Here is a 16,540-nt window from a genome sequence, read left to right as displayed (position 1 = left end):
TTTTGGTTCTCTGATAAGAGGGGGTAATAAGTGCTAATCTTTTTCAGAAGTGCTGCTCTTGATCCTTATGCCACTGCCCCTTTTTGTAGTAGCAGGAAAAGCCATCTCTTGCTACAGGGCCTGACTCTGCAAAACATTTCCACTTTAAGGCTGTGATATTATATAAATTCAGTTACAGTGATTCTACTTTTGTGTAGATGTTTTGACATTGGTTTTAACCTGGCTTATGATGAAGCATGGCAAATGGATGCAAAGTTACAATGATCTAAATCAGTTTAATATCACCTCTGTATTTCTAAATGGTAAAATTGTCTGCTGACCTGGTCTATAGTGCTTCCTCTGCCTGCTTGATTTCGTGGACAGAAGCATGGCTGGCTTCCCAGGTTAATGCTTGTCTTCCTTAGCTCTTCACTCAGACTCTGGTTTCCTTTATTTCGTCGCCTAATGTGCTTTAATACTTTCTTGACATGAATGCACGCAAAATTTTTTTTCTCCAAGTTCTCTGGAAATTCATGCAGAATGCTCTCTATTGGTTGCGCTCTGCTCCTGGTTTGGGGGTATTTTTCATATCTGCAGCAGCTAGAGTGGTTTATTTTAAAAGGAAAAGAATGCAGAAGGCAATGTGGCAAAAAAGTTGTGGATAGGGTTTTTTTTTCTTTCTTTTTGTGTGACCATTCATTGCCCTATGTCAGACCCCAGAATAGACTAAGCTAGGCAGAAGATGTAGACGTGGATAAAGTTGATGGACAGACTTTTCTTGTAGGTACCTTGATAGAGTTAAGATTGCTTTGAGAGCCTTGACCAGTATTTTGGTGAATTAAAGGCATGTTTTAATGTTTAATGTTGCTGCTGCTGCTTTTTCTTTTTTAAAAGGAAGAAGTAATTCTTAATAGTGCTATTAGTGCATATGAACAATTACAGGAGAGAGAAATCTCTTTCTCTCTACCAGAGACTCTAGGAGTCAGGATTTGTGGGAACTGCTGAGAAGCAGAGTATTTTATGAAATAAGCCAGGAACATGAGGAGTCAGAGAGCAGGTAGGAAGGCATAAATTGGGCTGACTAGGGAGTCAGGGAGCAAACATGGTGAGACTGAAGCAACCCTGAAGTGGAGGAGAAAGCAGACCAAGGGCTTAAGCAGGTGAACTTTGCCAGATTTCACTAGGGTGAAATGCTAGTGCCCTTCCCCTTCAGCTGGATTTTACTGCCCCTGTAGCAGAGGTGCCAGACAAGGTCTATGCCAGCTCCTCAGCTTCTACTGTTCATGTGACGGTGTTGTAGAACAGCTGGCTCTCTGCAGCAGGCAATGCATATTGGCTTCTAATGCCCTACTGCAGCCAGCAAATGGGGTTGTGGGGTGTATCTCTCTTGCATGAGATCTGGTAGATCTCTGAGTGATATCTTATAGAACTCATCTGCAGGAGTCATGAGGGTAGACAGAGGAATGTGATGTGGAAGGAGGAAAATATGTGGGATAAGAGAAGAGAAGGATAGTGAAGTAAATGATGAGAGCTTATAAAGAGAACAAAATGGGGACAATGCTTTCTCTTTCATACATGTGGAGAGAAAGGTTTAAAAGGGTGAGAATGATATAGCTTCATCAAAGTTGGGGGCACTGTGGGAGTCATTGCTGTGTGTGTGAATTTAAACTGAATGTTTGAACAAGAAAAAGCCACTAACAGGTGACAGGAGTAAGTATCTCTCAATGGTCAAAAATAAAGAATTAAAATAAAAACTGGTGAAAAATAGTACAACTTCTTTAGCCTTCTGTTAGGCATGCAGGCAGGCAGACGCCTGTGAATCTATACTGCTTGGGTTTGGAAGTATTGCTTAACATGTATTCTTGGTTTTGTCCCTTTTACCAAAGTCAGTGCAAGGGATACAGCACTGTCCAATGGTATTTTAAAGACCATTCAACAACAGTAGAGTTCAGTGTGTAGCTTTTAAGCAGTCCCAAGGTCTCTGTATCCTTCTCTGAGGCTGTGCAGCTGCTTACGTCAAGTATTTGAAAGGCCATCTTTCTTTTTTACAGATGTAAAACCCGAAACAATGCTTTAATAGAATCTTCCAGTGCAGAGTTGTCTTCTAAATCCCCCTATTCACTTCCTTCAGGTAACCAATACCAACTTCTAGGATCTAGGAATTTGCTGTTCTCTTTATTTCCCCTTTCTCCCCTCTTACGTCCCCCATCTTTTATTCTTCATCTCTCATCTCTTTTCCATGTTCTTTTTAAGAACTCAATATGTAATACCCACAGGCTTTTCCAAATTGGTCCTTATGTAAAAAGGTATTTTAAACTTCCATCAAGCCTATAGAAGACGTACAAATCAATGACTGGTGAATGTCTGTAGTAGGAGTAGGGGCAAAAGAAGAAAGAAAAGAAGGATGTTTCCTTGAGCTCTGGTACATGCAGTTTTTGTGTTTCAAAACTGTCTCTTTGTACAAAAGATGCAGATGTTTGTTTACCTTGTGAAGCATCTTTGAATACTGTTTAATGGTCTTGCTTCCAGCACCAGCTCTAGCATTTCTTAGGTTGTGGTTTCTTCCTGTTGCTAGCTGCTCTATGATTATGCATTACACACCTCATTAAATCTAGCTTTTTTTCCTTCCCTTGACAGCTGCAAATCAAAAAGAGCCCTTGACTCCTAAATTTAAAGTGAAAGATGAGCCTAATGATGAAGAAGCTGCAAGTTCAACCTTGTCTCAGTCCAGCTATGTGTTCAGCCAGGGATCCGAAGCCTCAGCCCCAAGCGTCCCCGAGGAGAAACTCAAGCCACAGGAAGTGCAGGCAAATGTGATGAGGCAGGACATGTCAGTCAAGGCAGCATCTGAGCTCCTCATGAAGCTATCAGGTAGTTAATTAATTTAAAAATATTCAACAACTTAATTTTTTTTTCTTGTATGCTAGCAGGGTTACTTTATAGAATGAATGTTTGGTTTTATTGGTAAGTGAAGGAACAAATGAAAATCTCGATCTCCCCAGGTTCGTATACGTCAGACATCTCAGTTTGGTCTGTCACCTTAGCATCTAATTATCTGTGCTGTGCACAGATTTCAGTGGTCTTCAAATTAATGACTATGGGATAAGTCAAAAGGACTGATGGCTTAAAGCTTTTAGATATTGTCAGTTTTAAAATATACCAAAACATGTTCATACCAATTTATCCACATCTGTGTCACTTCGTTAACATCATAAAAATGTGAGCCTGTACTGAACTATACCTGATACAGCTTTATAAATTACAGGCTTTTAAAGCCTTCTCTTTTTTTCTCACAATGTCTTGTACTCAGAATTGTAAGATACACTGTTAAGAAGATAATGTAAACTAAGCCAGCTTTCTGTGGACAGGGAGGCCACTTGAACTTGCCCATGTTATCTTACTAATACAGCCTTCTGTCAGACAATTGGACACTATGCATGCATGTGCAGAGACATATGTACTGTTAAAGCTGGAGGGAATCAAAGCCAAATGTATGTTCTGCTAATTACGCTTTGTCTAACTGTCAGAATTGAGGAAGGAAGGTTTAACTAGAAGAAAAGTAAAGGGGTTGAATTCTGCCTGCTGGGAACAGGTTTAAGTGAATGATGGAAAAGCTTTGAACCTCTAATGCACTTTGTTTTTTAGTACCAAGAAGAGAAAGTTAATCTGAGAGGTTGGGAGTGATACTTCCCCACCCCAGCTGGATCAGCTAGCTTTGAAGTCTTCTCCAAAACTAGACCACACTTATTTTTCGGTTTGATATATGCCAAAGTCACACAAGAGGTGCCAGTGGAAGTGCTTACAAGTTCAGCAGCTTATGAGATCCCTGCCAAATCTGTCTGAAATTATCTGGCTTGATTGGATACTGTCAAAAATTGAATTTGAACTCAATTTTTTACCTAAAAGACTTCAACTAAATAGATTCACCTCCATAAATTCTAGCATGTAATTAATTCTCTCCTGTTCATACCTGCACATTTTAATTTGCAGAAGACTTTGAATCTTTGGTTTGCAGGCGCCCTTGTTGATGGTGCAAAAAGTGCATCCTATGTACAAAAACTGATCAGAGCAGAAGTTTCCCAGTTTTTCACAGAATCCCGAATACCAAACGTCTTATTACTGACATAGTGCACTGTTGCTACTGATTGGTGTTTAAAGTAGGGTGTTCTAGAAACAGAACTTTATGGTTTAATGAATGTTAACCAATGACTGTTTTTCTTAGTGCATATAAATTTATATAAATATTTTCATAGAGAAAGAGCTCTGTAACTTAATGATTTCTCAAGTGCTTGTGAGATACTAGCGTTCTTGACTGTCTTAAATTTGCCACGAGCTGGCTGTGTTTAAATAGCTTTATTACTGGCTTTATTATGTTAGAATATTAGTGCCTTATATGTCCGTTCATATGGGTGAAATCTGGCATATATAAAATCTTAGTCAAATCTTCAGTCACTTCTGTTGGGAACTCCCTGTGTTTAAAGGCTGTGGTAAGAAATGCATTAGTAAAACATTTCTCTTCTGATCTCTTAGTGATTGAGCAGTTTTTGCTGATAGTGATCTTTTGGGTTAATCAGCAGATTAAAAGGTAAAGAATTATTTAGGATTTACTCACAAATTCAATATTGTTGCAGCTGGTATTCCTGAATCGGCCAGAGGGTGGGGTTATACTAACCTTATTTTATATACTATTTTCAACTTGTGCTTTTCTGAATTACCATCTGAGACAGCATAAAGGGGGAAAACATTGATACAGTTTAATGTAGGACAAATATAAGAGTAAAATCTAAGGTCAAGAATCTATTTTTTTTAAATGTTTAGTTTGTCTGGTAGAATCTTCTGAGATCACTCTTGATTCCCCAAATTCAATAATTCTGCACTTTGTTTTTAGTAATTTAGAATTTAAACTAAGTTGTTCCTTCAGAACAAAGTAAAAATAAGAACAAACCTCCTTTTTCCTGATGCTTGAAGGAGCAAAAAAATGGAAAGGAACTAGTATGCATGGATGTTCTAATGTCTGGGAAATCTTCAGTCAAGTGCACTTGTTAGATTTGATATATTTTATAATTGGGTTTAAGTCAGGTCCTTCAAGACTCTATATATGCCTGGTAAAGACTGAGTGGATTACATTCCTGCCTTCTTATTTGCACTTTCTTCTATTTACTACTAATTATCAAAAACCTGCACTGCATACAAATTTGGCAAAGGACTTCTGACATAATAGTGTTTTGCTTTCTGCATTCCTGACCTGGATAATAACGAAAACATATATACTTTATTATCTTCTAAGCAATATACATTGCCGATTTTTGCAGCCTCATAGGAGCCTCTTAAGATTTAGGTATATACCTTACTGTCTTCATTCATGTGAAGGTTACACTAGCTTATACTTTTTACTGAGAAATCTCTTTTCCCAAACAGATATGCCTCGTTACTAGCTCTTAACTGAGCTTATGTGGTTTAGTGAAAGGCTTTTCAGCTCTGGACTTTTATTTTGGGCTGGTAGATACTGTAACAGAGACTCATCTGTGAATCACCAATCCCTTGAGAATATAATACCGGAGACTTGTCAGCCACTCAGAGATCCCTCCTAAAGCAAGGTGAAAGTTAGAAGAATAAACATATTTTACTATAATAGAATATTAACAGAACAGTTACCAGTTGTCATTCTAGAGGTAGGTGTATAGAAATAAGAGGGAATCGCACATAGGGCTACTTATATTTTAGCTCAACTGCACAAGATTCTCTCTTTTTTCATTAAGCTGACAAGTTATCAGGCATGCTTCTGGTAGCAGACAACCAGTGCTTGAGGTAAGGCCTTTAGCCTGGATGCTGCTTTAGTGGAACAGGACTTTATGTGGAGGCAAGTACGTCCTTTTATAACAGTTTTCTCCACTGTGTTCCACCTGGATTCAGATCTTCTCCCTCGCAATTCACAAACTTGATACCTAATCAAGACATCAAATTTTGAAGATTCCCTCCAAAGGATTATTAATTGTCCTATCAAGCTAGGAAGGCTGATGTCTCTTGGGCATGTCTAAGTAGAACCCTTTTTTAATCCAGACAGTCAACAAAACTTGCTAACAACTGGTCTGGTATTTAACAGTAAACAAAACACCATTTGAAAGAAATGGTCTGTGTGGATTAGCAGGTAAAGTTCCAGCCTCAGTACATATCTTACACCTACATTTCACAGAAGCATCTAAAGTGGCTACCGTGGCTTATACAAACATACAGGTGAGCTATCTATTACTAAGTCTTAACTGAAACTAGACATAATGGTAACTAAACAAATTTGAGGAGATAGTGGAGCTGGGCGATTTACTCTCATCTCAGTTTGGCAGGGTGCCATCCCTGCAAGATTTTAAATTCCTATTAAATGTTCCACGAAGTCACTTATAAGAAAGTGAAATAATGTATTTTAAATACACCTAAACCAGTTTTCTATATTCTTACCAGTTATCTTTTATGGAAAAGATAAAGCTAATCCTCAAAATGTTTAACTACATGATGCGCCAAGTGAACTATGATCAATTTATACACTCAGTCTTGTAAGATGAAAGATAGGTTTCAGTGGAGGCTGAATTTTAAAACAAATATTTGCATTTACATGCTAATGCTAGAGTCTAAAAATTCATTTTGTCTTGAAATATTCTTGCTACTAATATGTTTTGGCATGTGTTATCTTTCAGAAGCATATAGTGCTTTTTGTTCTTGTGCAAAAATGAATGCATAGCTGGAGGTGTATAAAATCTGTTCTAGGTACTAGTTTTTTGTACATAAGGTCTTACCCTGGTGCTATGAACTATGACATTAGTATGTCCTAGTCTTTTCTAGAAATCTTGTCTGGCTCACATTTGCCTTTATTTCAAGCTATATCTTATTTGTGAGATGTAGTCATTTTGCATTTTAGTAGTAACACAGGTCTTTTCCTCCTTTCTTTTTATCCATGGATCAATTCCCCATGTATTGCAGATATACTTGTTATCGGTAGCAAATGCATGACCTTTGTACTATTCAGTTCCTTTGGTTTTCTTGTTCTTCAATCATCAGGTCACACAGTGCTTCTTGTAATATTCCAATTCCCCAACAATGACTCCTAATTTTGGTTTATCAGCAAATGTAATTAGTGCATACTTACGTTTTGTGCCCAGGTCATGAAGTAAAATCTTATATAAAATTGGTTCTAAGACTGTTCTTGACCAACTCCCCTTATAACCATCCACTGATATGACAGTTCCTCTTTCAGCACAACTGGTTTTTGTCTTTTTTTTTTAAAACAAGTATTTATCCACTTCAAAACATTTATGCTAATTTCCCATTTTGTGCCTTTTAATTAATTTTGTTGAACACTGTATCTGATGTTTAGCTGAAGCCAGATGGATTAGATCTACTGTAGCCTCCCATTAAAAAAAAAAAAAAAAATTTTTTTTTTAAACAACAACAAAAAGGAGTCCATGGCTTGTAAGCTATTATTCTTAACAGTCATGAAATCTTTCCAGCTTTAATGGATTATGTTGGGGCTATTTTGGTTTACTATTACTACGGTGAGGAAAAAGTACATTACTACATTCTTAGGTGGTCCCAGGGGGAGAGAGGGAAGGGGCGAAACTAGCCTTCCTGTGTATTGCTTTTCAGCAGCTTGGTGGACTGTGCTGAGAAGCCAGTGGGACTGATGTGCTTGTAGGAGCTAGGCTGCTGGCTTTGGAAATACCTGCGGTCAGGCCCTCGTAACAGTCTCCGTACTGGATTGTAGGGGAGCAGTTGAGAGTGCTTTCTTCCCTGTCTAGAGAGCCTTCATAACAGAGGGAGAAGTGAAAATTTAGGGGAGGTTGTTCCCCCCCCCCCCCTTGATCTCTAAACAGAGCATTGGAAAGCTCTGAGCAGCAGCAGGTGCTTCTGTAGAAGCCCAGAAAAGTAAGTGGGAAAGCATCTGGCCAGAAACAAGACTTCCTCTTGATGGGAGCTAGAGAGATGCCATGGCAAGTCCCATCAACAGATTAAAGTTCATGACTAGTCGATTTTTTTTTTCCCAACAAAAAAGTGAAAATGATTGTGAATTATTAGAGTGAAGCTTTATTTTAATTACAGTATTGAAAAATCTTTTGGATACCTAGGTTTGTTATTGCAATGTGTCATGTTCCAGATTTTTTTTCCCAGATTATGAGACTTTCTCCTAGCAGTGTTATACTATATGACATTTGTATCAGGCCGTGGTACATTTATTCAATTTAATAAGGTTTTCCATGATAACTGCATAAAAATATAACCCCAAAAGAACTTGACTAGTAATGGACTCCTCTCTGTTGATGGGACTTGTCATGTTTCATGATATCATTAATGTCTCAAACCAAGAGCAGGAAAATTTTGAAAAAATACGAGAAGAAATTCAAGTTGGGAACTACTGAGGTCTGCAAGGTCTGATTTTTTTTTTTCTATAGATCTTTAAAAAAATCACAGAAAAGCAAGTACTTTCTAACAGAGCCTAGCTTCAAGTTTAATAGTAATATACTATACCTCTAAGTTAGTTCAGATATTGTAATTGATTTTCTTATTTTTTTCCTTGTCAGGCTAATCTTGACATCTAATGAAAACCTTATTAATTTGAAAGATTAGATCATTTGGAGTAATAAGAAATTACAATGTTCGTGGTTCAAATGTGCTTCCTTTGGTGTTCAGGGATGGAAGGGTGTTAGTAAATTTTCAGTGAAGAGTTTAAACAACACCCCCCCATCTTTAGCTTTACTGCTGTTCCTTGATGATGTTCAGCCACCTGGGAGTGGCCCCAAAGCTATGGAGAGTGAGCACGTAGACTTTTCAAAACATCAGGGATTGGGGACATGCAGTATTTGCAGAAGAGTCTCTTGCAGTCCCCCTTGCCTTTGGAGAGTCAGCTTGGTAAGACCCGAGAACCAGAGCCAGGCTCTTTGTGAAGGTACAGCTTGCTGTGGAAATGCTAGGCTAGGTATTTCTTGAATTGGGAGACTTGCATAGGTTGGAATATGTTGTACAAGTTACAATTCACTGCACGTGTAGGCTTTTTATCAAATTCTTTTTGATTTCTATTTTGTGAATATTTAAGGAGTGGGCTGTTCTGCAAATAGTATCTTTCAAATAAGCACCATACTCCTACCATTTAAACAGAAGGAGCAGCAGATGCATATGGCAATTTCAAACTAGTCTATTGCTTTAATTTGTTCCTTTAACTTGTTGGTCTGCATTTCTGTCAAACTGAACCTGCAGTTGCAAAATTCTAAGGCATGGGATTTCTGAGTTTCGCTTTAAAAAATATCAACCATTTAATAGATTTTTTTTTTTTTAGTGCAGAATCCTGTTGCATTGATTCAAGGCTCATCAACATTGTCTTATATAAAACAGCAGTTTGAAAAAATATTAGCAAAATAAAGCATCAAGCACAGCACCCTAGGGAATGTCAGATGTTACTTGTTGTGTCTCTGTAGCAGAACCTTCAGGGCTTGCCAAGTGTTCCCTACCTGTAAGGTTTTATTTGAGCTCTTTTAGGGCATGTTTATTTCTAGCAAATCAGAACAATTAGCATAATAAAATACCTGATTCTCCATACTGAAGGCTTTTGAGTCAGTACAAGTTGACCCACTGGTTATCCCTGTCTGCTTGATTGTGAAAACTAATACACAAGTCCATTTTTTGAGACGTACAGGGAAGACTGTTTTCTAAGCTGATTCACAAAGTTGATTTGTAAAGCTGATGGGCATTTCAGCAAATATGAGCAACTTTGAATTTTAGCTATAGGATGTATTTTTAAATCAAATGATGGGGAGAGGGATAAATGACTTGAAAATGATTCATTTGACTTCAGCAATGGAAAGTCGTTGGACGGCTATTGTATCAGCAAAAGCAATATTTACAACATAAATTGTTTTTTTTATTAATGCTGTGCATTTGATTTTGACTTTCATCTCAAATGAGGCAAAAAGCATACTGTGCTGCATTAGCGGAACATGCTCAGGAGAGCGAGATAAATGATTATCCCCCTCTACTTTGAGCCAGTGAGGCTGTGTGTAGAATACTCTGCCAGTTTTGGGGCTCCCCGGTTTGAAAGGGGTGTTGAGAAAGTGCAGAGGGTCTAGAGGAGAGCTGCCAACATAGTTAAGGGCCTCATAATTAAGGGGCTCATGGCCTACAAGGAGGCATTGAGAGAGCTGGACTTGCATTGTCTGGCAAAGGGAAACTAAAGGCAGATCTAATCGCAGCCTGCAACTACTCGAAGGGGCCTTAGAAAAACAGTGGAGTCAAACTCTTCTCCATACTGGCAGATGGTAAAACAAGGGATAACAGCTACAGCTTGTGGCTTGGGAGGTTCAAACTGGACATCAAGAAAAATTTCTTCACTGGGGTGGTTGTGCAGTTCTAGAACAAGTGGTACCCAAGATGCCCTGAGAGGCTGTAGCATCCGCTTGCTTGGAGGTTGTCAAAATTCTGCTAAATAAAACTGCAGCCACCTTGATGTAGTGCTGGTGGTTCATGGAGTAATTTAGTTTGGAAGGGATCTCCAGTGTTCATCTAGTCCAACCTTTTGCTCAAAGCATGGAGGCAATGGAATTCTATAGATCAGAAGGTAGTATAGAGACTCAGTTGTTGCAGGTATGGAGGTGCACTCTGCAGTGTGCCCCATAGTCCTAGCCCTACTTGTCCAAATCAGGGAATTTATTGAAATGCACTTCAGCTCCTCCCTGATCGTGTTCCTGGGCGTGCAGGGATGGTGTATGTTAAAGTCTCCTCATGCTTGTCAGGTCAGACAGTATGCTGAGTGACCAGGACAGCTGGGTCACCTTGACAACATCTGCCCTGCAGCGGGGACCTGGCAGCAGTTGCAGTCTTCCTTCATGTCCCTTCTGAGTACTAGACCTGATTCTGCAATTGAGAGGCAGGTGGAGTCTTAGCAAAATGCTTAGGACTGGGTTTTGAAAGCCTGCTTTTTCCTGTGTGTTTTCACCAGGGTTGTATTATTATTATTATTAGATTTCATCATGAATATTGGTGTGTATATATGCAGCAAAGGCGGGTTTGCGAATCGACAGCAACTTGGGCAGGTGCATTTCTGAGAGTCTGACTCTATATCAGTATCTTCATCTGTAAAATAAGTACTATTTTTACATATCTTGTAAAGTGCTTTGAAAGTCTAGAATTAATGTTAAACAAGTGCCAATAGTTGTTCTTACTATTGTAGTAGATCTTCTTGGTTTTAAGGTAACTTGAATTGTAGTTCCAGTAAAAAGTGAAAATTTTCCCTGTATCTCTATTTGTAATACATGTGTGAAGTCTACTAGTTTATGTTTCTATTTTATCCTCTTTAATGCAAAAAGTGCTGTATTTGTCTTGACATTGGTAACGTCTTACGCATGTTCTGAAAATATTAACAAAGTATTCTGTGTTTTTATTCTCCCTAACTCAACGTGTCAGTTTTTGGGTTGTTTTCCATGAGCCGAGAATGCATAAATTAGACTCTCTCTATTTTAAGGTGTCATGGGAGCAGTGAAATCATAGTGGTTGTGGAGGTTGGTTTGTTTTGGAAGCACAGTTTTTCCTTTTTTTCACCTATTCTGTTTTCATTTGTCTGTTAAAGGTGTTGGATTGTGGTGGTTCCAACTTTTGATGGAAGCAGTGTGAATAATCTCTTTTTGAAACTTGACAGTCGCTGTCCTAGTATGGACAGATGTGTTGTCTAAGGGTAAATTTCATAGCCACTCTTATGCCCTGCTTACATTCGGTAGCATTGTCAGGCCTTCAGGGCTAAGTGCTGATGCCTGAGCTTCTACCTCGCACAAGTATTGTTCTGGGTTTGGTTTGGTTTGGTTTTTTAATCAAGTGTCACTACTGTGCAGTTCCTCATACTTGTGAATGCCGGAGAACCTAAAAGCTGCAGAAAACATTACTTCCTCCTGGAATGAGCCTACCCAGTATGCCAGTTGTCGTGTCTGATGTGGAAGCTTTTCTCGCTTGGTGTGAATAGGATCAAGTCTGTGAGGATTCTGTAGGTGATCTGATTACAAGGCATACTGCTCTGGAAAGAAACAGTGGTAGTATATCTGTGGATGCAATAATTTTCTCTTCTTTTATTAAACTGCTTCCTTATCATAAAGTTAACAGCAGAAAAAAGGCATGTTAGGTCATTTAGTTCATCCTGTACCAGAGGAGCAGTGTTTGCTGCTGTACTGTAATTCTGGAGCTTCATCCAGGCTGGTTTTAAATGAAGAGCAGACCATGTTTTGCAGACCAAGGTCCAGGTATTTTAAAGCTACTTGAATCTTTAACTCCCACTGATTTTGTTAAGTGTTAGGGGTCTATGTACTTTTATAAAATGTAGGCTGAAGAAAATGACTCTTGTATACTAACTTTGTATTTTGATACGCTGCAGTTTATTTAACCTAACGCATCTACTCGAGGAGAAATGCAAAAGTGGAAAAAAATCAAAGCTATCATGATTTTAAATATTTGAACCTAGACACCTTTCAGTGTACCAGTCCTTGGTTTTAAAAGCTTTAGCTGCACTGTAAGCATGTGAGATAGCTATGTAAGGAAATAAGGGGTATCTCCTTACTCCACAAATGAATTGTCTGTATCAGAGAAGGGAAAATAATCTTCAGGAAGTTATCATTTGACTGTCTGTACAGTGAGATAGGTATAGGCGTAACCTTAATTTCAGTCCTTTCTCCAGCGCAGGATCAAGCACAGCTGAGTCGTATGCCTGTGACTTACAGCGTGGCTGTTGTTCACGGGGCTGCCTAACCGTGTTTCCCTTTATTTAGTTCTTGTAAAATTGTCATAGAGCCCCTCCTTCAGTCTTCTGCTGTGTTTGTTTTGGGAAGGAGACTGCGATGGGATTCATATTTGGCAGGGGAATTCTGTTGGATGAAAAGGGTGCAGCTGGGAAGAGAAAGGACAACAGGAATGATCAAACTTGTAAATTTAGTTAGAGTAATTTGATTGCTAGCTAATCGTGAGGGAGAGAAAGTCATTGGTATTGTTGAACTGTTGCCTCAGTCAGGGTTGTATGTTTGTCTGATTCAAAAGCATTTGCAGAACAGGGAATTAAACTGTGTGAAGCAGGAACAGAAATAGAAATAATATTTTAAAAGGAGAGAGAGCAGCAAAGGTCAGCTTGACTCTGCACCTAAATTTGGCAGCTGGGTGCAGAGCTCTGGCTGTCAGACATCTGAAGAACACATTTGTTTGTGGGGTTACCTGAGCTTTGACTGACAGTGTTACCTGATGCGTTCCTTTGCCATTCTGTGTTCGCTTTCAGTGCATAGCATACTATTTTTGTGCTTTTCAACAGAGAAGCAATGTTCTGTGGCTTTATAATAAGAAGCTAATGGAGACTTTAAAGAAAAGGAAAAAATCTGCTTAACAGGGCAAAAAATGGCATTATATGATAATCTTTCTAACTCATTTTCAATTGAGAATTCAGTATGATCTGAAATACATCTGGTGGATTGTAGATGGTATAGATTTTTATCAATGTTTATACATTTCTCCTAAAGGTCAAGAAATGTCATAAGAAAAGACTGAAAGCGCTTCATGTAAATTGTTCCTGGAACATATCCAAGTGGCTTTTATCTTCTGGCTTCAATTTATTTATTTATTATTTATTTATTTATTTATTAAGAGCTATAAGCAGCAAAGCCACTTTTTCTGCACTTAAGAAGGACAGGAATGTGGGGAGAGGGAGAAGCCAAGGGAATGAAAAAGGGCTTGGTGAATGCATCAGTTTTATGTGGAACATGTATTCCTTCATCCTAAAGGGATCCTGTTTGTCTTGGCTAGAGGCTACCAGATGAAACCAACCAGTTGACTAGCTTGAGGATGTTATCAGGGATGGTTGAACCATGTTACAGTACTTCTGAGTGTCATACCAATATTGGTAACTAAATACTGATGGGGTTTGAAACATTCATACTTGGAATAAAATCTGTGAGGGTGACACATTTTTATGTGAGTTAGAGGGGAAGGGAAAAACAGGAGGGACAGCATCGGATTCATCATCAAGTAAAGTTAGTGGATTTTTACCTCTTCTGTCTGACCCAAAGTTAATAGAAGATACTGTTTGAGTTGAGGCTTTTTCTTACAAACAGGTATTCATTTATTTATTTTTAATAACTGATCCTTCTAAGTAGTAAATTAGGCAGATGACGAGGAAACCTCTGTGTGAGGAAACTCGTTGTGCAGAGTGGATCCGATCAGTGACGTGATGCTACCAGGATGGCCAGCCCCTGTCTGCGGCAATTAACATGCTAGCCCACGGTCACAGGTCTGATTATGTCCCCCCCCCCCCCCCCCCGCCCCAAGCCAGACAAGGGCCAGACTGCTCTCTTGGGTCCTAATCCACTCAGCTGTTAAGCTCTGCACTTGCCTGGTTTTCTGGGGGCTGTACCATGGCCTCTTTTCCTGGGTGCTAGGTTGGTCTTTTCTTTCTTAGGCTCATGAAATCTAAGCAGTTTAAACTCGTGCTTTCCCTTGACTCCAGCTGTGGAGGCTATCAAGGCTACAGGTGGACTCTTCAGGGCATGCGTTAAGCATAAGCAAACAGAAGCAGATTTTTCTTAAGGTTTTGAGTATCTTGGTTAGTAGCAGAACTAAGTATCCAGGTTTAGGCAAAAACAATAAATCCCATGTATGTTTTTTATCAGAATGATTTCTTGCCTGGATGGTCCTTCTGGTACATAACTGTATTTATTTATTTCATGTATTTATTTATTTCCTTGAGTACCCAGGCATATTGCTGTCTTCTTAGGGGGCCTGCTTCTTAAGTGTCTGGTCAGCGCACAGCCAGCAGCGGCAGAACCCGGCTGGGCCGTTCTGCCGTGGCATCAGTTTGTCCTTTCAGGAGCCTGCTGAAAGCGGATCATTAAAAAAAAATCATCATCTGTCTCTGAAACTAAACTGAGAACAAATTACATAGGTTTTGAACTTCGGTATTTGCAGCAGAAAGTCTGAGTCAAAAAGCACTGGCAAATTACCTTGGAGCCTTGCTTTTGAGGTGTCAGAGCTTTTACTTTGAAGAAAAATGGTTGCTTTCCTGCAGCCAAACCAGAGTGTTCAGCAGCACCTGAGGAATCGCAAGTGTGGACAGTGAACTGCAAATTGGTTTCTAGACTACCAGTTTATTTTCTAGACCTAAGGCATTGGAGAGGAAGGCAGAGAGGGAAGGATGATGGTCTTGTGGAAAATGGTTGTTAAGGTTATTGGGTCTTGTAGTGTACGCGAGAACATCTATGGCAGTTAGGAAATTGGGCTTTAGAAAAGCAGAAGCCCCAAAATACTGCTCTCATCTTGAAAGCATATGCTGGTATGACAAACTGGTTCTTCAAATAGTTGTTTGGAATTTTCTGGAAAAGACAAAGAGAACAAACAGGAACCGATTGGGTTTCTTCCTCCACCCCTACCCTCATACCAGTACTTCTAACTATCTGTGCTGGTACTTCTGAATTCCCATCTCAACAGCTGATAAGGAGTAATTTAGAGTTTGTAATGCGCCTTCAGTGCTCATCTTTTGAGAGCTGGTGTGTAGTTGTAACTTCATTTAATAAACAAAGCAAAGCTTCACTAACTGGGATATAATTACCCAGTGTTCACAGGAAATGATACAACTCTCATATTTACAAATATGTGACTGTTTTCTGCTCTCTAGTTTGAAAAATTATTTTCAAGCTATTCCTTCTATTTATAACCCCCAGAAGAGTACTGTAGCAGTCAGCTGCTTGCTTTCCCTTCCATTTGCTTTGATGCTGTATACAAATTACAACTTCATAATTCTGATTCCTGCTTTGAGTGCTCTGAAAATTTGTAACCCAATTAAATAATTGTGTTTTTTTCTAATATGCATTTGCAGCTGAGAGTTACAAAGAAACCCAGATGGTAAAGATAAAAGAAGAACCAATGGAAGTTGACATTCATGATTCACGGGCTTCAGTGTCACCTAGCCAACCCAGCCAAAATGTTGGCTACAGCACTTTATTAGGGCGAGAGATTAGTGAACACATACAGAAGGCACCAGAAGGTCGTGTGCTCCCAGAAAGAAATCTATTCAACCAGGATATATCGGTGAAGATGGCATCCGAGCTGCTCTTCCAGTTATCAGGTAAAAGCAGTGGAAATAGTTGATAGCAGAATTCAAAGAACAGAAAGAGATTGTGTATAACCATTAAAGAACTATGAAGGTGTGAGACTGCTAAGACTGAAAAATAATAGGAGTTAGAGGCCTTCTACCCTCACACTTGAAATGCAAAAGCCTTGCCAAATGTTCCCCACACTTAACATATGCTTTAGAGCACTGTGACAGTCAGGTCAGGTTCATAATATTTGAACTGAATTGGAAAAGCCAGAGTTCAACTCCTGTATTTTTGAAAGCTAATTAAATAATTTGTGACAGCTGATTGATCGAGGCCTCAGAGTATAGGGGGTCTATAGATGGCAGTTGCTGGCATAAGCGGCCAGTGGTCACAGCGCACAGAGTTCCTGTGGCTGTTCTGTCCATTTTTCTCTACAAAGAAGGTGAACCTCAGCTGTTACATTCAGGCGATGA

General features: G+C 39.2%; 1 protein-coding gene across 1 annotated transcript in view; it reads left to right on the top strand.

The window, feature by feature from the left end:
- ZNF827 (zinc finger protein 827) overlaps positions 1–16,540 on the top strand; it is a 105,157-nt gene that overhangs the window by 51,105 nt on the left and 37,512 nt on the right. Inside the window, exons 5-6 of the mRNA XM_013951834.2 lie at positions 2,617–2,850; positions 15,848–16,096. Of these exons, the coding sequence (XP_013807288.2) occupies positions 2,617–2,850; positions 15,848–16,096 (483 nt within the window). The remainder of the gene's footprint in view (positions 1–2,616; positions 2,851–15,847; positions 16,097–16,540) is intronic.

The sequence above is a fragment of the Apteryx mantelli genome, chromosome 5, assembly GCF_036417845.1.
Source record: "Apteryx mantelli isolate bAptMan1 chromosome 5, bAptMan1.hap1, whole genome shotgun sequence".
Taxonomy (NCBI): domain Eukaryota; kingdom Metazoa; phylum Chordata; class Aves; order Apterygiformes; family Apterygidae; genus Apteryx; species Apteryx mantelli.
The sequence above is the reverse complement of the archived record's forward strand: the minus strand, read 5'-3'. Positions and strand labels throughout refer to the sequence as shown.